This window comes from Leptidea sinapis, chromosome 35, assembly GCF_905404315.1.
Source record: "Leptidea sinapis chromosome 35, ilLepSina1.1, whole genome shotgun sequence".
NCBI lineage: Eukaryota > Metazoa > Arthropoda > Insecta > Lepidoptera > Pieridae > Leptidea > Leptidea sinapis.
The window spans coordinates 10,010,001-10,033,506 of record NC_066299.1 but is presented as its reverse complement, the minus strand read 5'-3'; the positions used below and the strand labels follow the sequence as shown (position 1 = coordinate 10,033,506).

The 23,506-nt window shown below is 33.8% G+C and overlaps 1 protein-coding gene across 1 annotated transcript in view; it reads left to right on the top strand.

Annotated features, from left to right (window-relative positions):
- LOC126975190 (structural maintenance of chromosomes protein 3-like) overlaps positions 1-23,506 on the top strand; it is a 73,420-nt gene that overhangs the window by 4,499 nt on the left and 45,415 nt on the right. Inside the window, exons 7-18 of the mRNA XM_050822952.1 lie at positions 371-462; positions 4,409-4,562; positions 5,207-5,436; positions 6,052-6,261; positions 6,888-6,987; positions 9,124-9,270; positions 11,806-11,964; positions 13,460-13,618; positions 15,315-15,526; positions 19,482-19,644; positions 20,923-21,086; positions 22,812-23,019. Coding sequence (XP_050678909.1) covers positions 371-462; positions 4,409-4,562; positions 5,207-5,436; positions 6,052-6,261; positions 6,888-6,987; positions 9,124-9,270; positions 11,806-11,964; positions 13,460-13,618; positions 15,315-15,526; positions 19,482-19,644; positions 20,923-21,086; positions 22,812-23,019 — 1,998 coding nt within the window. The remainder of the gene's footprint in view (positions 1-370; positions 463-4,408; positions 4,563-5,206; positions 5,437-6,051; positions 6,262-6,887; positions 6,988-9,123; positions 9,271-11,805; positions 11,965-13,459; positions 13,619-15,314; positions 15,527-19,481; positions 19,645-20,922; positions 21,087-22,811; positions 23,020-23,506) is intronic.

Here is a 23,506-nt window from a genome sequence, read left to right as displayed (position 1 = left end):
TTTCCTGTTTCTCTGGGCAATAGAGAGAGAATATGAGAGTATGAGATGATCAAAAACCAACAGGTGAAATCGTCTTCGATATAAAAACAAATATATAAGTTACCGAAAATTCTCGTGTGTCTTTGTTGATCTTTTTCAAATTATGTTCTGATCAGGTGGCCGAACACCGAGTTGTCCACATATAGATATTAGTATTTTCGTGATACTCAGCATTGACCACATGAATTAATAGTGTCTCAAGAGTTATTGTATTTTTTCGGTTAATTTATTGCTTCGAAAAGTATACATTCTCAAGAAATATTCTGTGGCATTTATGCCTCAAGCTACGATGTTGGGAATGATATTTTACTTACCTCTATGTGTGTTTTAGTTGCAAAAGGTTCGTGCAAACAGTGGTAAGGAACAACAGCAGTATGCAGACCTTGTGAGGGAAGCCCAGGAACATGTGCGGGAGTCTAACAAGTGGGTTATTGCATCAATCTTAAAACATCTTAATCGTCGGCACTATTAAGGAAAGTACAAGTTCTCGTTTTCAAAAGGGTTTAGTGTGACGAGCGCATCGCAATAAGAGTGCCTCTCAGAATTAAGAGTTCTAATATTACTACTACTTACTATCAGTTACCATCGGGATGTAAATCTTGCTTGTCATGTCACTTGTTACAATAAAAAGAAGGGTTATTCACATCAAATTAGAAAATCCATTGTCGTGAAGGTAGGCTCAACTTTTAATTATCTATTCAATTCTAATGCAGTTCAGTTTAGGTACCTAAACTGAATCGCTAAGATTCGTACAATGAAGTGCTTCATAATAATAATAATAATAATTCTTTATTTGCATAATGTGTGTATATAAGTTAACAAAATAATTCTATACGAATCAACACATTAGCCGAAAAGGGCATGCAAATTACATAACCTCCATGTCATTATATAATAATGAAAATTCTAAGATTACAGCAAATAATATTTCATTGTTACATTACATTAGCATCTACACAAAATATAGATGTCATATACATATTATGTAGTCAAAGTTAAACACAAGATTATAAAAAAAAAGAAAATCACAAATTTAAAAAGTCGGATACAGCATAAAAATTGTAACTAATTAGCCATTGATATAATTGAGTTTTAAAAGGACCGATATTCAAAATTTTAATAGTATTGGGAAGTTTATTAAATATTTGAATACACATGGCATGACAATTTTTAGTAATCAAAGTAGTCCTGGGTACTTTTTTGTAAACAAGTCTTTTTGGATATCGTTGGTCGCGGTCATACATTTCCTTGGCAGTGGTGAAAAGATATTTATGCCTCTACAAAAATGCTTATTTCGTAAATGTATAGGCACGGCAAGGTTAACAATTTCAGTTAATAAACAGAGGTCTACACGATTCGTACGGACCTACCCCACAAATCGCACGGATACATTTTTTTTGTGCAATAAATGCTTTTTGGATGTTTACGCCATTACCCCAAATTATAAGACCGTATCTCAAGATAGATGCAATATGAGCATGGTAAGCTGACAGTGTGGTACCTAAATCTGTAATTTTTCGTAGGCGCCTCAGGGCATAAACAAATTTATTTACCCTACCAAAGACCTCATTTATGTGTGATGTGCATTTAAGTTCATTGTCTAAAATAATACCTAAAAATGAAGTTTCCTTTTTTTCATCCATAATGACGTCATTATATTCTATTTTTAAATTATTACGTAGAACATTTGAAAATGTCATGTAGTTTGATTTAGTTAGATTTATTTTAAGATTATTCATACCAAGCCATTTAATCATTTTGTCCATATTATTTATAATGTCATTGTTAAATTTCATAATATCAAAGTTTTTAATGTCAGATTCAAAAATTATCGAAATATCATCCGCGTATAGAAATATTTTGTTATTTGTAACGTCTATAATGTCATTTATGTAAAACAAAAATAGAATGAGCCCCAGAACACTTCCTTGAGGTACACCACACTGGTTAAATGTATATTCAGATTTGTATGTTTCTTTCTCACTAATTTTATTAGTCCGAGTAATAATTACTCTTTGTTTCCTATTTTTTAAATATGATCGGAACCAATCTAACACAAGCCCCCGTATTCCATATGCCTCTAATTTTTTTAATTTAATGCGAACTGAATGGCATTTGAATCGCTTATAGAAGAATAAATTTAAAATAAATAAAATAAATTGTCTGTGGTCCGCGGTGTGAAAAAGAGATGACGCTGTACAGTCGTTGTATAAGACTGTCTCTCCTACTCGAATCATATGCGTTGTGTTTCGAAACCATAAATGATATGATTTTAGCGGTGTTTTTGCGTAGAACTTACTACAAATACATTTTAAAATTGCGCTTTTTAGCGTCAAATTGTAAGCCGTTAAGCCCTTGTTAGTACTTATTAAATAATAGTAATATATAATATATAAACAATTTGCTATGTTTTAAAGTGATAACCCTCACTTCTGGGATTATTTACACAAATAAAACTGAAAACAAAATTTATGAACGATGCGGGACTCGACCCGGCGACTTTTCGCGTTCCGTGCGAGCGCTCTTTCCAACTGAGCCAACCGTTTCGTTCATAAAATCTTTGTTCAAATCTCAGGTTGTGGCTTCATCTACAGGATCTACTTTACAGTTGTTAACCTGCTCAACTCCAATATTTGCATATTAAGAAATTGACTTGAGATGTCGCTCTTGCAAAGTCTTTGATTTACAGTAAATGTTTATTTGTGCCCCTATTTCTTGACTACTGATATTTAAATTCTAATATGTACCATTGAAGTAGATATTTCAAATCTGAATTTGCTACGCCTGACATATGACTTTTATACTTATAATATTTTTGAAGTTCTTGTCCTAGTCCCTTTTTGGAACAAATATGGGTGAATTTTTTATGGGGCTAAGTGGCAAGCAGATGGTACGTATGACATTAAGCTGCAAAATCTGCCCATAACAGTGTCAATATGATCTGTGTTGTAACACGTAAAAACGAAGTAAGATGTAGCGAAATTGGATATGACGCCAATTACATCACACAGTGCATCTGAATCTGATCTTTATGAGAATTCTCTCTCGTTTCAAGTGCCTGTTACACCACAGCAGTGCAAGTGCACTTGTGGGTGTGTGGTTGAAGGCTGCACCAGACCAACACTGCACATACAGATAGATTTACTATTTAGCATCTCATTGTGAAGACCAATTAAACCTTATGTTACTCAGATTAATATAGATTTATGTCTCTTCAACCTTTCCCAACTCTGTCATCAATCCAAAATAATAAATAGTAATAAGTAAATAGTATTAACATTTTTTTCTTGTTATGTGTTTATTACAGCAGCTTATACTATAAGCAGGTGAATTGGACGAGAGAGCCGTGCACAGGCCCTTTTCCAGTGAAAATGACTCTTTCAATTAGGTTTCTGAGACCATTTGACACCAGTACCACCCGCATCACGTAGACGTCTGGCATTTGTGGAATGCCAGCCGCGCGTTTTGTTAGAAATTTCTTGCCTCGCACAGCCACTTTGTTGAATCAATTACCGGCAGCGATCTTCCCGAACAGATACGACTTAGGGATTTTCAAGAAAAAAGCATACTCCCTTAAAGGCCACATCTGCTGTTGCAGATGTCCATGCGCGGTTGCCTCACCACTCCCCATCCCGTGAGCCTCTAGCCCGTTTGCCCACACTTATATAAAAATAATTAGGTCCAGCTCAAGGCATTCGTGATCTTTTAAGTCGGTTTCGCCGGTTTGAGGCAAGCTTGTTCGGGGGACTTCTAAACGAGATCCATATTTTTCTCGAGTTGCCGCGATTTCTGGACCTGAGGAATTGCGAATTTGTGTACTGGTGGAGCTCATCGTTGGTAATGGAACCATGGCGCTTTTAGGATGCTTTTCAGGATTGCGTTTTGAGATCTTTGGTTTTTCTCAATATTGGAGTGACTTGCCTTACCTCAAAGCATGTGCCATTAGTCCAGATAGTCTTGTAGGCTACTTTATATACTAGTGGCCTTACAAATAAACTTGGTATAAAGTTATAACTGATGATAAAAAAACAAAATACAAAATGTTTACAATATCGCTGACAACACTGTTAATACAATGATAATTCTGAAGTTTTCCGAATGACAAGCTGCCTTGCAAATAAACGCGGGAAATGTTATACGTCCGACCAAACTATTCGTCAGCAAAATGTCTATTTGTAAACATTTTACATATTCTTGGTTTATGCTTAGTTATAACTTTATGCAAATTTTATTTGTAAGGCCGTAGTAGAATTTGAAATTCATTTCGTCTCGTTTAGCTGTGATGTGCTTTCTCCAAGTCAGTAGACGGTCTAGGTGAATTTCTCTTCCCATTTGGAATAGTATTTACATGATTACCTTTCATTTGTAGAAAATTGAAAGATGCGAGGAAAGATGTGGGGGCAGCCAAGGAAGAAAAAGACATATTGTCAACGGAGCTTCAACAACTGTTGAGGGAGAAAACTAAACTGGAGTTGGGTATCAAAGATCTCACTGACGATGTTGATGGTGACAACAAATCCAAGGTATGCATAACTATAAGCAGTAGCAAAGCTATAATACTAGAATTGGCCTTACAGTGGGCAAACTGTAAAATGAAGGAATGAACAAATAAAAGGTGTGTGTTTTGATAAGATAGTTATGTACTTATTAATTTAAATTTTTTTGATTTACTCGTCGTCAATTAGGTACTAAATAGTACCTAATTGACGTTTTTGTATTGTGTATTTTGTTTCATCAATTTGCATATATTGTAATTGCAATGATTTGTAAATTTAATTGAAAATAGTAACCTGTGTTAATCATTTTGTTTTGAAAAGAGCAACCTTAGAGTTCCTTGCTCGTTCTTTTCTAAGGAAATCTGCATTACGAACGAGCTGTACGAAAAATGACATATTTCAAGTGTGTCAATTTACCTACGAAATAAAATATTTATAATTTGATTTGATATATATATTGTGGTATTATTTGAGTATATTCAAGACAATTAGTATTTTTGGACCTTTAATTCTAATGGGTCAACAAACAACCATATACAAACATAAGAACTGTGAAGTAAAATTTGCATATATTGGCTTCAGTTTGTGAATCTTATTTTACATTAAATTAGCCCGATATCTCATTTGATTGACTTAATAAATGTCTAATACATAATATTGCACATTTTTAGGAAAGAGCTGAAGCCGAGTTAGAGCGGTTAAGACAACAAATATCAGAAAAAGAGAGAGAGCTAGAAGAGTTGAAGCCAAAATACGAAGAAATGAAAGCAAGAGAGGAGGAATGTACTCGAGCCCTGGCATTGAACCAGCAGAAGCGACAGGAGCTGTATGCTAAGCAGGGCCGGGGCACGCAGTTCACATCCAAACAGGACAGGGACAAGTGGATTGAGAAGGAACTTAAGTAAGAATTAAATTCAAAATTAGTTATATTCAATTAGGTTTACAATTACATATTCCGATTTACCACCACTTTACCAGTGGGAGGCTCCTTTGCACAGGATGACGGCTAGATTATCCGTACCACAACGGCGCCTATTTCTGCCGTGAAGCAGTAATATGTAAACATTACTGTGTTTCGGTCTGAAGGGTGCCGTAGCTAGTGAAAATACTGGGCAAATGAGACTTAACATCTTAGTCTCAAGGTGACGAGCGCAGTTGGCACTACAACTGCACTCAGAATTTTTGGGGTTTTTCAAGAATCCTGTGCGGCACTGCATTATAATGGGCAGCGTATCAATTACCATCAGCTGAACGTCCTGATCGTTTCGTCCTTTATTTTCATAAAAAAAAACTTTGTAAAGGTTAGGTTGTAATAAAAATGGTCAGTAACTCTTGGCACTCTTTTAAATCAATATTTACGCGTCATAATTTGAAAAAAATATTTTAATTACAAGCTATCTCAAGTGACTCAACAAAAATACTCAACAGATATGATATAGTAAATAAATGGGTAATTTACTTTAAAACCCTTCTTTTTCGTGTAAAGTTTTAACATTAAAACTGTTTTTTTTCACAGATCATTGAACAAACAGATAAAAGACAAGAAGGACCATGAGACTAAGCTTCGCGATGACTTGCGGCGTGATGCTACCAAACTAACAGAGTTGGAGAAGCGAATAGAGGAGCTCACAAAGGAGATGGAACGGCAGAGAGTGGCCATTGACGAGCACAACAAGCAGTACTACGAGTGCAAGAAGAGAAAGGATCAGGAGCAGTGCACCAGAAAGTGGGTGAATCTTCTTTTTTGGCATGACACTTTTTTATAGTAGTATGGAAGTACAGCAATATAGGTATAATAACCAAATAGTGGTGCCAACAATCTGTGAACATGATGTGATATAACTCCTATAACATCGCTCTGCGGCCATCATCTAGAGATATATAAATCTATCTGCCATTTATCTTAATCATATAAGTGTGTCTTGATTGATAATAATCACTGTAATCACTACCGATCTTGACTGACACGTTAAAATTAAAGAAGACTCATAATTTAGGATTTAAGAATTGTTAAATACCTAATTATTTGTAAAGTTTTTTAAATGTTCGGAATTGGTTTTATATTTGGAGGTTTTTTGATTTCTGAATGTATAATGTGCTATCTCAGAACTCCATTGTTTCTAGAGTAAATTATCTATTTGATTGTATTAGTTTTTATTAATGTTTGAAGTCAGTACTGTTTGTAAATAGATAAAACAAACCAAATGCGACCATTAGTGAGTTGACTATTTTATTAACTTGATCTCTAGATCTGCTGCTCTAGTAGTTGTAGTATTTGCATGAAAGTGTATATCTTTCTCTTATAGATTTTTTATGTATATAAATAATATATTCTTTTAAAATCAAATCTAGTGAGCTGTGGCGTAAAGAGACTACTCTTACACAAAACCTGTCTTCGCTTAAAGAAGACCTAGCAAAGGCTGATCAAGCACTAAGATCTATGGCAGGAAAGGTAAGAAAACTTTTAATATACGCTAGTCCATTCTGTGCAAGGGGGATTCTTAAGAAGATACAAGAGCAGACCTACCTAAAAACAATGCTTAACACATCTCAATCCAATAGGCCGCAAAAATAAGCCTAGTAAGCAAATACGGCAACAATAAGCGGAAAAATTAAAACAGTCCCATACAGATTATTTCCTTATCATTCCATTTTCAAAGTTTACATACGATTGTTTTGGTTTCGGAGGGAGAAATAGTTGAGAAAGAAACACGATTTTGGAGTTTTTGAACATACATTACCATGTAAATATGCATGTATGTAGCATAATATATCGTATGACTTAATTTAACTGACCCGAAACATAAGAGCGTTAAGCAATTGATGCTCTACCGACAGAAATGCTATATTTAGAAAAATGGGGATAAATTAAAAGAAATGGAAAAGGCAACAAAAAGAGATGCATTATAAATATTAAGATATATTTTCAAACAGACTTCGTGAATGTGCTATTAATATGCAATGTAATACGTTATAAACTTGTAATTTAGGGCATAAGGCTGAAACAGCATTTAATTATGATAAGACAACAATTTGTTTACTACATAATATGAGGGGGCCTGACGGGAATCAGTCCCACGACCTAATGAAACAAGAGCAGTAGGGAATCAGTCCCACGACCTAACGGAATAAGAGCAGTAGGGAATCAGTCCCACGACCTAACGGAATAAGAGCAGTAGGGAATCAGTCCCACGACCTAACGGAATAAGAGCAGTAGGGAATCAGTCCCACGACCTAACGAAACAAGAGCAATAGTTAATCAGTCTATCAAATCTACTATTTATTTATTTATTTTATTTATTTATTTATTTATAAAGGCTTACCAACTAAATACAATTTATTAACTTCTGCACTAAGAATTAAACAAATATAATAAAATAGTTTAAATGTACTTAAATTATAGGTAGGCACAACATTACTATAAGAAATACATGTGATATTTTAAAATCTAAAATCTATAAATTTTGGAGAGCAATATAAATTTGTTTTTTAAAATTAAGAAAGTTTGAAAATATCAGTGTTTTCATCTATATTAAAAATACAATTATATAATTGTAACATTAGCTGTAGAGGACAGTTTAAGCCATAATTACTGTGGTGGAATTTAATGTGCATTGGGGAAAAAGTACTAAGCCGACAATTGAAGGCAGGCACATGCAAACCGATTTGTGATAAAAGCGAAGGACAGTCCATATCATAGCTTAAAAGTTTATGTAAACACAGCAATTGTGAAGCATTTCTACGTATTCGCAGAGACCTCATTTGAAATGTATTTAATCTATTCTCATAGCTATCATTACGGATATATTTATTTGCAAAAAAACTTAACTTTGAAAGAAACTTTTTTTGTACAGATTCTATTCGTGATATATATATTTTGTGATATGGGCACCAAACAGCTGAGTTATATTCTAGATTAGATCTGACAACAGAGTTGAAAAGTATCTTGAGTGGTAAAATACTTCTAAAATCTTTCGTATTACGGAAAATAAAACCTAGCATTTTAAAACTCTTACGAACAATGTGATCTATATAGATGTTTGTTAAATCTTAGTTCACTATCTAATATAATGCCTAAATCTTTAAAATATTTTTTTTCAGCAATGAACACGTCATTTACCTTGTAACTAGTTTTAAGTTTAATATGTTTTCTGGAAAATTTTAAAAAGTTGCATTTGCCTTCGTTCAGTTCCATACTATTATTTTGACACCATAAGTAGATATAGTCGATATCATCTTGAAGCATTTTTTGGTCCTCAAAACATTTTACCGTCCTGTATAATTTTAGGTCATCTGCGTATAGTTCATATTCTGATTTTATTAATTTAGTGATATCATTATTAATTTAGTAAGTGTGAGCCTTGTGGTACCCCGGATAGCTGAAAAAATCCCGAGAATGATAACCACTAACCTTAACCAGAAGTGGTCGAGAAGCCAAATAAGATGTTTACCATGTCAGTAATTCATCCGATATGCCCTAAGTAACTAACTAACTATATCTATTTTACTGTTTGGTAGTATTAAGAAGTGTATTCAGTTTTGGTTTTAGGGATGCATTTTAATTCTAAAAAATAACACTGTTTTATAGCCCATTCTGAACGGTCGGGACAGTGTTCGCAAGGTGTTGGAAACATTCCAAGAACGTGGAGGAGAGTGGGCCAAAATCGCCGATCAGTACTTCGGGCCCGTCATAGAGAACTTTACCTGTGACAAGACTATATACACTGCAGTCGAGGTAACATCGAAACTAAACTAACTGATTCTAATATTTCTATCAGCATTGAACATTATGGAAAAGACCAAAGATTGTATTATTATTATATACAGGGTGTCCCAAAGTTATGGGACATGAAGGGAAAGTACCTTAAATATCGAAGATAGGCTATTTTACTGAAAGAAGACTTTATGTTATTTTTAAAAGTTAGTAATTCTGCATTCAAAGATTTTCTAAAAATTAATGCCTCGTTTGGGAATCGAACCGACTTATATGTAAAAAAAAACACCCCTACTCCGATGATGCAATGCAATCGAATGAACGGCCACAAACTAATAACTCTCATAAGCATGTCAAAATTCAGTAGTGTTATGCACATATATGAATATATACAAAAAGGCCGTGACAAGATATTATGTCCACCTAAATATTATAGTAAATTTTCAAGGAATAATACAATATCGGTATTAAATTATTAATAGTAGGGTAATACTTAGCCGGCTAGGTTGGCACCACAGCGCCGTATTATTACATTATTGGGCTAATTATATCTAACATCTTATGTCTGAAAGTGATGAGCGTAATTGTGATGCCTTACCGAATTTTTGGGTTCAATCAAGAATCTTGTAATGGGCAGAGTGTATCACTTACAGTTAGTTGATAGTCTCTTGTGTCGTCACATTATTAAACATCCAAATAACTTTTATTTCAAGGCTCTTATTGTCATAATTGTAATTGCGTTTTAAGCGACTGGGAGTCTGTCTCTATCGCGTACGTGTTATATCTGGCTTCATACTAAATCAAAATTCTTCTGGAAAAGACACAAATCGCCGTTATGTCGATTTTATGTGGTCACAAGCGTTGTTACCACGGTGCTTAATAGAACTCATAATGACCTGGAAGAAGGTTGACTATGTGTAAGCGAATCTTACGGTAGATAAAGTTTGGCGGCTTCACAAATAAACTTGGTGTAAAGTTAATACGTGATAAAAAAATATATGCAAAATGTTTATAAATAGACATTTATGATTTTTATTGGTTTATTCGGACGTACAAAATTTCTCTCGTTAATTTGCAAGGCTGCTTGACATTCGGAAAACTTCAGAATGATTATTGTATTGTCAGCCATATAGTCGACATTTAGCATATTCTTGGTTTATTCCAAGGTACAACTTTATACCAAGATTATTTGTTAGGCAGAGAGAGTTTATATCACAAACAAAAAGTGAATAATAAAATAGATTAGTATAAAACTCTTGTAGGGGCGTTGGTTTTAAATGAAATTACTTATAACAAACACACGCACTATATTAACATTGATCAGAAGGTTATATATCACTAATCACTATGAGCTAACAGTTATAATGTCATTTATAGAACACGTACTATCCAAAGATTATCGCGGGCAGTGCGCAGGTTGAGTTGCCACGTAATAAATCTGTCGTAATCCAATCGCATTCACTTAAACCCGTTGTCGATTGGTGCGCATGCGCCGGCGCAGTAGCGACTGGCCGCGGCGACACACCACGCAGTGATGTCATATCTACCAACTTTTTGGTAGATCTACCCATTTTCACCTAAGTCTACCTATCTACCACCCTAGACCTAAAAACTACCTATTTTGTAATTAGTTTGACCATATCACCACTTTAAATTATTTTTATATCGACAAGTGTCGATTCGATGTGCTGCGTGAGCCATGCGACGATGCGTCAAGCATACATAGAGTCCAGGCCATAAACCACAAAAAAAAAACATCAGCAACAGTTCGCCATTCGCGCCATTTCGCGCTCATAAGTCATAGCCATTATTATACTGTTCTGTCATCTGTGGCTCATTCCCGGTTGGTTAGTTGCGGAATCAATGGTGAATCTTTGCTTTTTGTGAGATTATTAAGAAACATGACATTTCATTTCACAGAAAAAAATGTGTATCCTACACCTGAAGAATTCTGGAAGCATGTTTCATCCATTAAAAAAGGAGACCAGTCTCCAATGTTTCCCCTGCTATGCGAATTCGTGAGAAAATTACTCGCACTTCCACATAGTAGCGCCAACGTTGAGAGATTGTTTTCTGCTATTAATAATATGAAAACCTTCCAGAGAAATAGAATTTGCACGGAGACTCTAGAGGGATTGTTGCGTACTAAAAGATTTATAGCAAACAACGGGCAGCCTAGCACAGAACACTTACAATTTTTCAATAAAAATATGTATAATTTTCTAAAATAAATATTTTAAGAACAGTTCATGCATTTTTAATCTTAAAAATTTTTTTAAATTGAGGTGGTAGATCTACCAATTTTGCATTTTACATTCTACCAACTTCTAACAACATTTGGCACATAATCTACTAATTTTCTAAAATTTGGGTTGGCAACACTGACACCACAGCTCACAGCTCAAGCTGTCAACTCAGTCGGTGCATCACGCGCGCCAGTGACAGTCGCGTCCCGAGGCAACACAAGCTCTCGGGCGCGCGAAAGCACGTAACTTAACCACCACACTCTCATCTTCGGTTTTTGTAAGTGTTAATAACAGGCTATTTTAATTCCAGGTGACGGCAGGCAACAGATTGTTCCACCACATAGTGGAGTCAGACACTGTTGGGACAAAGATTCTAAAGGAGATGAACCGACAGAATCTCCCCGGGGAAGTTACCTTCATGCCGCTTAACAGGCTGCAAGTACGGGACATGAACTACCCGAATGACAATGTGGGTATTACTTTATTAATCTTTCAAATATTTATTACAATAGAATTCACACAAATAAATTCCAGAGCATTCACAAAAAAAGCCAATGGTGGCAGTATTGGTTTTATTTTTGCGTAATTTAGGATTTGACTGTAATTGCGCAGTTAAAAATTCTTAAATTCTGAAGCTTATAACTGTATCCCATGTGGTTTGAAATATTCAGCAAATACCTTTAACCCATGTGGTTTGAAAAATTCAGTTGCCTTTAACCAATTCAATGCCAACCTCAAAATGTTGACCTAGAAAAATCGTTTCCCATAAAAAAAAAACTATAAACTGAAAAATTTTGATTTCTCTCTTTGATTAAAGAGTAAAATGTTACTGGGACTACGCCATTTCATTTCACTGATATTTTCATAGATAGATAGATTTCATTTTATATTTTATTTAAAATTGATTAATAACACTTTCGAATTTTAGTAAAAATATAAACATGTTTAAATGAAAAAATGAATATGAATTTATTTTGGAAAGAAAAACTGACACATTCACACGTAAATTTAATGAAAACAAAATATATGCTTATTCTTAATACTCAACTTGCTTAATACAAAGAAAAAAAAACCAGTTTGAAAAATTCAGTTGCCTTTAACCAATTCAATGCCAACCTCAAAATGTTGACCTAGAAAAATCGTTTCCCATAAAAAAACAACTATAAACTGAAAAATTTTGATTTCTCTCTTTGATTAAAGAGTAAAATGTTACTGGGACTACGCCATTTCATTTCACTGATATTTTCATAGATAGATAGATTTCATTTTATATTTTATTTAAAATTGATTAATAACACTTTCGAATTTTTACAATTTTCACTCATTAAATAAAATAGTTCAGAATATGAAATTGAACGTATTAGCGTCAATATCTTATTAAATGTTACAACGTTATTTTATTAAATAATAAAGAACGTCGCAAACGTCAGAAATATTCATAAAAAATAATTTATCTATTACAAAAGTAGTAATAAATAAACAAATACGCGTGGAAATTTTCAAAAATATTACCTTTAATTGTTTTTTTTAACGGAAGTTACGCTTACTTCTGCCAGAAAAAATATCTAAGTTACCCTCAAGTAGTGCCTAAAGAATTTTACACCAAAAAATGTAATAATACACAACCGAGTCGAACACTAAAGGCTTCTATTTTGGCGCGCATACGATCGATGACGTCATAGGTTCTTAAAAACAAACAACAAAGTAACAAGTGGTAAGTATTGGTTAAAAAGTGAAATTTGTCGCCATTCTTGTACTCTAAATTCGCACCGAGCAATGAGTAATGACACCGCATTTCAAAGATTTGAATTTGCCAAAAGTTATTGCACTTTTCAAATTCAAATAAAAAATATCACCAATTATATTATTAATAAATAAATTTTATTAAAAAATATTTGACTACTTTTTGAATCGTATGTACACTACTAATGATGGTTTATTATAGATTAGTTGTTCATTTACAGAATGCTATTGCTATGGTGCATAAGCTGAAATACGATCCAAAGTACGCGAAAGCGATGAAGTACATCTTCGGCAAGACCCTGATATGCCGGAACTTGGAATGCGCTACCGAGCTGGGCAAGCAGTATCATCTAGATTGCGTGACGTTGGAGGGTGACCAGGTGAGAAATATAAATAAATTATTAATAGGGGCTGCACCAAACAAACAAATATTCAAATAATACAAAGCTTCCAGAATAAAGTATAAGGGAAACATTCGAAACAGCGAACTCCATCGGGATCTTAACATTGAGTTTGTTGACAAAGTTATCCAAAAATACGCTGAAGCTCATCAGCATAGAATTCACCATCACGTGAATGTCGAGGCAATCCAGCTCCTTGACAACACTGATATATATGAGAAGACTAAAACGAACAAAATCTTTTGATTTAGTGTAGTGCTAGTGAATTAGTGTAATACAATATAAAAATAGTGATATTGTAAAAGATGCATGAGCAAAGTGACTTCCCCTTAATAGAGACATTAAGAAATGTGTTAATGGACACAGTCTTAGTTTAATCTATCTAGCAGTTGAAGTTAAAGTAGAATATTACTTATTAGTCTAAGTGAAGGCTAGATTGTCACGCAAATGGGGCAACATTATAATAAATATATTATTATGTTCCCTAAGGAAAGAAAAAAAAGTTTTTTTTCTTTAGTTCAAAAATAATATTTATTATTGTATTAGCTCTGTATTACAATATATACCACCACTTTGGAAGTAGAGTGTTTGTCGAAAACAAACTCATTGCCACTCGCTTATTATAAAACTGATCATATTTTAATTCGGTTTACACCAAAAGATATTGATGTGATTCATGAAGAAGGTTTTTAAAATAAAATAGCTTTCCATAAAATAGACTGGTGGTGAATGCTTTATTCCACAATGTAATATCGTTTAAAAAGTCATTAAGGTTTTAGTAAAATAGTATATTTTTGCACAATTCTTTTAAAACAACAACACACTATGTGTGTACATTATATATTATGTCAAATCCTTCAGCCGTAAGTAGCTTGCTATGTGCGATTTCATCACTATTATAATGTGAAAGATTATTTGAATGATAAAGATAGTTGGGATTAATGTTTCTAAAGTTATTGTTACACTCATTTGAATGCTATTGCTGACTTGCAATAAATAACTAATAAAGTTTTACAGTGAATAAAAATTTTTTTCGAATTTGAATTTGATAAAAAAAGTAAACTTGTAGGAAAATGCTTGAACTTTAAAAAAATATGGTTAGTGTGGTCAATCATGTATGTCTCTCAGAGGCATCGACGTTATGACCCAGTGAACTCCTAATATAAATAACTCAATCATCTGAGGATAGCGGGCATTGGTCAGGTCAGAATCAAAACACAGCAGGCGGCAAGAATCAGGTTAAACAGCTCTACGGAACACTTCCTGTCATGCATTAGAAAACACACAGTGGAGATATGTCTTTACGCATCGTGAAATGATCGAGCCGTTCATAGAGTACTGAATATATATTTAGTAAAAATATAAACATCTTTAAATGAAGAAATGAATATGAATTTATTTTGGGAAGAAAAACTGACACATTCACACGTAAATTTAATGAAAACAAAATATATGCTTATTCTTAATACTCAACTTGCTTAATACAAAGAAAAAAAAAACCAATACTAAATTTGGCACTGGTTTTCCAAAACTGAATTCCACTCAGTTATACTTGTATCCATACATACATAATGAGCACAACAATGATTTCAGTGAATTAAATATTTTAATTGCAGTTTTATGAACTATATTATGTATAAGAAAGATGTCATTCTGAATTGCTCATTTGTTTTAGGTTTCGTCCAAGGGTTCTCTAACTGGTGGTTACTTCAACCAATCGCGGTCTCGTCTGGAGATGCAGAAGACCAGGTCGGAGCTGATGGAGCAAATTACCACGCTCGAGGAGGAGCTCAACCAGCTACGACAAGAGTTGAACAAGACTGAGACCAGCATCAACTCTATTGTCTCTGAGATGCAGAGAACTGAAACAAAGCAGGGTAAAGCCAAGTAAGTGTTTATGGACGTGAAAGCACCAATTCATAAATAAAAGAATATAAAAAATTGCCGGAGTTAATTAGCTCATATTAATAAAGTATCATACCTACTTATCTGTAATTAATGATGTAATAAATTTTATCTACACCCATGCTTTAAATCCTCTATTAAAGATTAAAACACCCAATGTCCTAATTAGACCAGGGTCGATAATTTTTGAAACCAAAAAAAAAATAGTAGGATGAAACCCATTGGTAAAGGACGAGAATATAACAAAAATTAAGGGAAAAAATAAATTACGGGCGATCTGAGGTCGGGAAGTGGAAACCTCAAAGTTTATGTGAAAAATTCAAAAAACCAAGTTTTTGGTTTTTTATTTTTATCTTTTATAAAAAAAATCACGAAATATTGTAAAAAGTTACCTTTTTATGTTCCAAATACACTGTAATTTATTTGAATTGAAATATTTATTTTTTCACCTTATTTTGACTCAAATATCGGAAAAGAACCCTTATTTTCAATCAAAAATTCACCCGTCGAACAATCAGCTTTTTTCAAAAAGTTTATGTGCTTTCTATTCGTTGAAATCTTTACTTTCCGATGGTGTAAAAAATATAAATTACAATTGTAAATGTTCGGAAAATTTAAGTCCAACAAAAGGCATTTCATAAAGAATTCATACCTGTTGTTTCGTAGCAGCAAAAATATGGATTACAATTAAATCTATTTATTAACTAGCTGACCCGGCGAATATTGTTCCGTCTTAGAGGCAATAAATGAGCAGATTTTGGATTTAATTAATTTCAATGTTAAAATAGGATAATAAATATAAGGAAAAAAAAAAATCAAGTTTGTTAATGGTTCTTTATTGGCTGTGTATTTTGTTGCTTGGGTTGCACTCTTCAGTGAAGTGAAGTTGCACCTTGTGATAGACGACATTTACCGTTTTATTATCATGCGCAAAAGCAAATAACGCAGATGGTCTACCATCCCGTTAACATGCCACTTATAGTTAATTGAACATGGAAAATGGATTCTAGATTCAGACCACAAATTTTCAAGGATTGGGCGTAAGATTTAAAAGGTCAGAGCGAATGCGAGACGGATCGGAAAGGAAAGATTTGCGGGCAAACTCGACATGCAAAATGTTCATGAAGTTGTTGCTGCAGATCTTGAAGAATTGCTATTATCATTGCTGCATTGATCTCTTGACATCGATCAAGTTATTTCTCCATGTTGCCCATGTAGTATAATTGTAAAAATTTATGCTGTGCATCTTCGAGAGGTTGCAATGATCCGATCCGATGGTGAATCTGTCCTTATATCTACAATATCAAAAGCAAAGTCCGTATTACTGATCTATAAACACTTTTTTTAGAATTAGCATACATAATACACAGGAATAAGTATAGTAAGTATGATATTCTTCTACTGTATTGTGTGTAAGTATATAAATAAATAAATACCTTGAATTTCCTCGTTGTTAGATAATGTCTGCCCAAAATGGGGTCATTTGGAAACAAACATTGTATTTTTGAGTGTTTGCTAGAAAATGTCGTGATTCGGTAGTTTCCCACTCTCAAACAGTAATAAGTACTGCAATCGTATCGAAATGCTCCTCGATTCAAATCAGTACTTCATAAATTTCTTCTTGTGCGTAGAAAATTATCTAGTTGTTGATCTCTAGGTTTTACTGGACGATTTCGTATTGCCAGGCCATCCGTTTTACGAGCTGCCTCGCATTGCTCTTGTTAATCATAGCACGTAGTCGATCCATACTAGCGGTTCTTTTCACCTGCAATTTCTTGTTCTTCTTCAGTCCTTTCATTCGCAATGTTTCGAATCCTAGTTGCATTACGTCTATGTCGGGAATAATTTGATCGTCTTGGTCGTGACATAATGAAAATATCGGCACAATAAGCTAATAGAAACTCGAAACAAACACACCAACCGGTCAACTTAAATAACATGTCGTGCACTGTCATGTTGCGTGAAACTAACAAAAAACTTATTGAATTTTTTCTATTCTTGAGATGTCATCAAAATATCAATCCATACAAAATGTATCAGAAAATATTTTTTTTTATAATCATATTTTTTTCGTGATTTTTTTTGATATTTTATTACTTATTATCCTATTCCGGACTAAGAGAAATCCAAAAAATCTGACAACAGAAAAATTGGTCTAGCCGTTCTTGAGTCATAAAAGGTGTAACTAACACGACTTTGTTTTATACATATAGTTGTAAAAAGAATGATGATTCAGTGTTAAATTAACATTTTTTTTTTCAATTTTATTGATTTTCTAATCCATATTTTTGCTGCTACGAAACAACAGGTATGAATTCTTTATGAAATGCCTTTTGTTGGACTTAAATTTTAGGAAAGTAAAGATTTCAACGAATAGAAAGCACAAACTTTTTGAATAAAGCTGATATTTTGACGGGTGAATTTTTGATTGAAAATAAGGGTTCTTTTTCGATATTTGAGTCAAAATAAGGTGAAAAAATAAATATTTCAATTCAAATATATTACAGTGTATTTGGGACATAAAAAGGTAACTTTTTACAATATTTCGTGAAAGATTTTTTTTGTAAAAGTTAAAAATAAAAAACCAAAAACTTGGTTTTTGAATTTTACACATAAACTTTGAGGTTTTGTGAAAAAAGTGTAAATACAAATAAATGTTGTAGATCTCTTTATTACCTACAACTTTGCCACTTAACTTTTTGCCATAGGACTTGTAGTTTTACCGGAAATCGAGATAAACCGTTTTTAACCCTAAAACACCCCCCCTTTTCCACTTTCCGACCTCAGATCGCCCGTAATGAATTTTTTCCTTAATTTTTGTTATATTCTCGTCCTTTTCCAATGGGTTTCATCCTACTATTAATTTTGTTTCACTTTTAATTATTTTCAAAGGCTTCGGCACTGGTCTACATAACCATTACATCATCCAAACGAGTGTTGTAATGGTTGTACTGAATTTCATAACAACATTCTTTGGTTTTTTTATCCCTTCATGCGCTAAGAGTTTCAACAGACAGCCACATTGTTATTGCTCTAGGCGTGGTATTTGTATGAATTTTAAAAGAAGAACGTCTTCGTTTACTCACGTTCCACACTACCATAAAAAATGTAGTTATTCAAATCCCCGCCATTTTTCTTCAATATCTTTATTGTTTTGTTTACATAAAATGAGCGGTTCAAGTTTTGACAGCACACAATGTAAATTTCTACTAAAATATATAATTATTTCATTAATTCTTAGTTTATTTGTATATAATCAGTAATGGATGATATTAGGTTACTACTAGGACTGACAGTTTTAATGTTAGCAGTAAGCTATTTCAGAATCTTTTAGAGGATTCATATTCTGGGTGTAGATAGTATTATAGTAGGTATTAAAACACTCATTTGATACTTTTATCACTACTATACTACTACACTACTATAAACCCACACTCGTGTTTTAATACCCCTTATTACACAACAGTTGCTTATATAACTATATCTAAATAAACTTAGTTATAAGATAAATAAGATGAAGTATCGTTTTTTTTAATGTATTTAATATAATAATGTTTATTCTTTTTTTATGAAAATAAGGGGCGATACGACAAGACGTTCAGCTGATGGTAATTGATACGCTTATTACAATGCAGTGCCGCTCCGGATTCTTCTAAAACACGAAAACTCTGAACAGAACTACAATTGTGCTCGCCACCTTGAGACATAAGATGTTAAGTCGCATTTGACTAGCTACGGTACCCTTCAGACCGAAGCACAATAATGCTTACACATTACTTTTTCACGGCAGAAAACAATTCATCGAAAACCCCTCGTATTTCAAAAAAATCGTGTAAACAACTATCGAGATCGCTAAATAGTAAAAAAAACTTATACTCGGAATTATAAACTCTTAAAATTGCCATTTTCATCCAATATTAAATGGTGTGTTTGTCAGGGACATCTTCGACAAGGTGAAGGCAGACATCCGCCTGATGAAGGAAGAGTTATCTTCTATAGAACGTTTCCGCGGCCCCAAGGAGCGCTCCCTAGCGCAGTGTCACTCCAGTCTGGAAGCTATGCAAGCCACGAAGGAGGGACTCGAATCTGAACTACATCAGGTATTTAATTTTATTACTACATCATACCAGTGGGAGGCTCCTTTGCTCGGGATGCCGGCTAGAATGCCGTGAAGCAGTAATGTGTAAGCATTACTATGTTTCGGGCTGAAGGGCGCCGTAGCTAGTGAAATTACTGGGCATATGAGACTTGACAGCTTATATCTCAAGGTGACGAGCACAGCCGCTCAGAATATTTGGGGTTTTCAATAATCCTGAGCGGCACTGCATTTTAATGGACAATTATCATCAGGTGATCGTCCTGCTCGTCTCGTCCCTTATTTTCATAAAAAAATGCAGATGGATTTTTTTATCAATATAATATAATCTATTGGGAATGACGGCATGGGTCCTGTGATCCCGCTGGTGTTGTAATGTGCGGACCACCGCACATCTACCAAGTACACTACCAAGTCACTTACCATCAGATGGCCTGTACACAATGAAACTAAATATAATAATAATATCCAAAAAAAAATCACCTCATATTTAACAATTAACTTGTAATATTTCACTCAATGGCTACTTTACCACATTTATCACGGGTATTGTTCCGGTGAGCTTCTTATCTGATTTCTACTGCCGAACCCAACAATGTAACACACGCTGCAAACTTTCTTCAGATCAGTTACCATGAAGTTCGACGTTCATTGTTTGTGAAAAAACAATCCCATTTATAATGCCAATGATCGAGTTATTTTTAACATGGGGCGTTATTTTGAACGTGAGGGCGTGAGTAAGTATAAAACATGAGCACTATTAATAAGCCAATTAAGAGTTCCTTCAAGTAACTATTTATTTATTTATTTATTTTATGTTGATAAATTAAGGGTAATTGCACAACATATTATGATAAATTTACAATTTAAAAAAGCGTTGTTACCTAATTTTGTATTGAATTTATCGATAAAAATAATATATCTCTATCTATATAACAGGCCACATAGGGCATTTACCAGTGGGAGGCTTCTTTGCACAGGATGCCTGCTACATTATGGGTACCACAACAGCGAATGTGTAAGCATTATTGTGTTTAGTTCTGAAGGGCGCCGTAGCTAGTGAAATCACTGGGCAATTGAGACTTAACATCTTATGCCTTAAGGTGACGGGCACAATTTTACTGTAGTTCTGTTCTGAGTTTTTGTGTTTTTCAAGAAACCTGAGCGGCAGTGCATTGTCATTACATTACAAGTATATATTACCATCACCTGAATAAGGTAAGAGGCGAGGAGCCTCTTACCTTATTGTCATAAAAAAATTAATTAACATGTGATGTATCAGGAGCTAATGGAGCAACTATCGACCGCGGACCAAGGGAAGGTCGACGAGCTTAACGACGCTATACGGCGCCTCACGCAGGAGAACAAGGAGGCCTTCAGCCAGAGAATGAACCTCGAAGCCACCAAGAATAAGCTGGAGAACTTGCTCACCAACAACTTGATACGGTACCTCACCTGTTATAAATTTTATCTACACCCATGCTTTAAATCCTCCATAAAAGATTCTAAAGCTTATTGCCAACATTAAAACACCCATTGTCCTTATAACCATTACATCATCCAACATTATAATGAAATTTAATACAACATTATATCATCCATTTTCATTACAACACTCGTTTAGATGATGTAATGGTTACTAGTACTGGCTTTTTTAATGTTAGTAGTAAACTAACTGTTTCAGAACCTTTTACAGAGGATTCATAATATTATGGGTGTAGATAAAGTCTTGTATGAAACTGTTGATAGTTTGGTATTAAAACACTCATGTGATACTATTATCACACTCGACTTCGCCTCGTATGATGAAACCACACTCGTGTTTTAATACCCCTTATTACACAACAGTTGCATAAATAACTATTAACGTTAAATAGAGAAAAGTAAAACAAAGTTTTTTCTTTGATTAACGCAAGTGTTACACATTTAAATAAAACAGTTTTTAAAGGATTGAAACGCGTGTAATTGTAACTGTTTTTTCATTAGTTTTTGCATAAAAGTTACATTTTTACTATTATTTTTGCTAACCCGTCGTTTTGTGACCCTTTCAGGGGGACTGGGTATATTAACAGGGGCCTTTAGGGTTAGCTAAAATAATAATAAAATGTAACTTTTACAACATAGCAAATATCAAACTGTCCTCCTTTGAACATTTAATTAATTATCGCATGTTCTATACTACTCAAGTGCAAGTAATATATTTAGATTGTTCGTGACAAACATAAATTTAGTACGCCCTATTGATATATATGTCTCTATATAGTAATAATCATTTTATTGCAGGTTACAAGTTCTGTAACATAAGTACCTTATAGTCTAATAAACATATTTATATAACTTCAAATCTATGTCAAATTTAAGCAACGGTTGATCTGAGGCGCGGGTTCGGTAACTTCCGACTTCCGCCATACTTGCGGAACACAAACCCCTTCGGCCACAGCTTCACGTCCAGGAAGGTGGACATATGTTCTGTCGGGACGCGAGTATATTATAACATCTATCAATAATAAGGTCTTACCCAAAATTGATTCGTATTTACGTAATTCATAACAATAAAGAAGGTTCCTGTTCTCATGTTGCAAAAGAATAGAGACGGTGGTGGTTACTTACCATATTTCTTGAAAAAAAGCTTTGAATCTATCTTTCATACGACCATTTCAATCATGATACAGGATTATCAATAAATGTTTGATATCTTGAATTATGAACCTTAAAGCATTGTTATAAAAACGACGTGTTGAACTAGTTATTTATGCAACTATTGTGTAATAAGGGGTATTAAAACACTAATGTGGGTTTATATAATATAATAGTATCACATGAGTGTTTTAATACCTAATTATCAACAGTTGCATACAAGACTTTTTCTACAACCATAATAGAATCCTCTATAAAAGATTCTGCAACCTAAGCTTACTGCTAACATTAAAAAAGCCAGTCCTAGAAACCATAATATCATCCAAAGGAGTGTAATTATGAAAACGGATGATATAATGTTGTACTGAATTTCATTACAACACTCGTTTGGATGATGTAATGGTTATTAGGATATTGGGTGTTTTAATGTTGGCAATAAGCTAACTGTTTTAGAATCTTTAATAGAGGATTTAAAGCATGGGTATAGATAAAAGTGTTTTTCGAATTTTAATTCGAATTTGTTTCTTTCAAAAGCCGTAAAGACGAACTGGTCCAAGCGCTGCAAGAGATATCGGTGGAGGATCGCAAGCGACGGCTACAGAACAGCAAGTCGGACCTGATCGCGGCGGAGAAGCGCATCAAGCAGATCAACAAGGACCTGGAGGAGGTCGACAAGAAGGTGCTGGCGGCCGTCAAGAACGAGAAGGCACTCAAGATTGAGCTGGAGAAGTGGAGAAACAAGGTCTGTTCTATATTATATTACGAGCTGACCCGACACACGTTCTGTTCATAATAAAGTAAAATGCGGGTGGTATTTCGTTTCGTAAAATCCGTTTTGGCTCAATTTTCATTTTTTTTGACTGTTTTCTTTTGTTAATTCAATTTTGATATTTATTTTCTTTGAAATTGCCACTTATAATTGAGGGATTTTAATTAAATAATTAATTTTACTATGCTTCTGTCGCCCGGTATGACTTATATTTTCATTTATTTCATATAACCATATGCAATCCATGCTGTATATATAGACAGCATTACCGCTGAGTACAAACTTTTGGGTTCTAGTTGTTATTTAATTACATAGTAAACATAGTATACAATATAAACATATAACATCGCATAATAGCAAGTTTTGATATCATTATATTTTAATCTTCTTAACTTATTTTCGTTACATTCAGCCATTAATGTAAAGAGTTTATCAGGCCGCCTAAAAGTTTAGTATTATC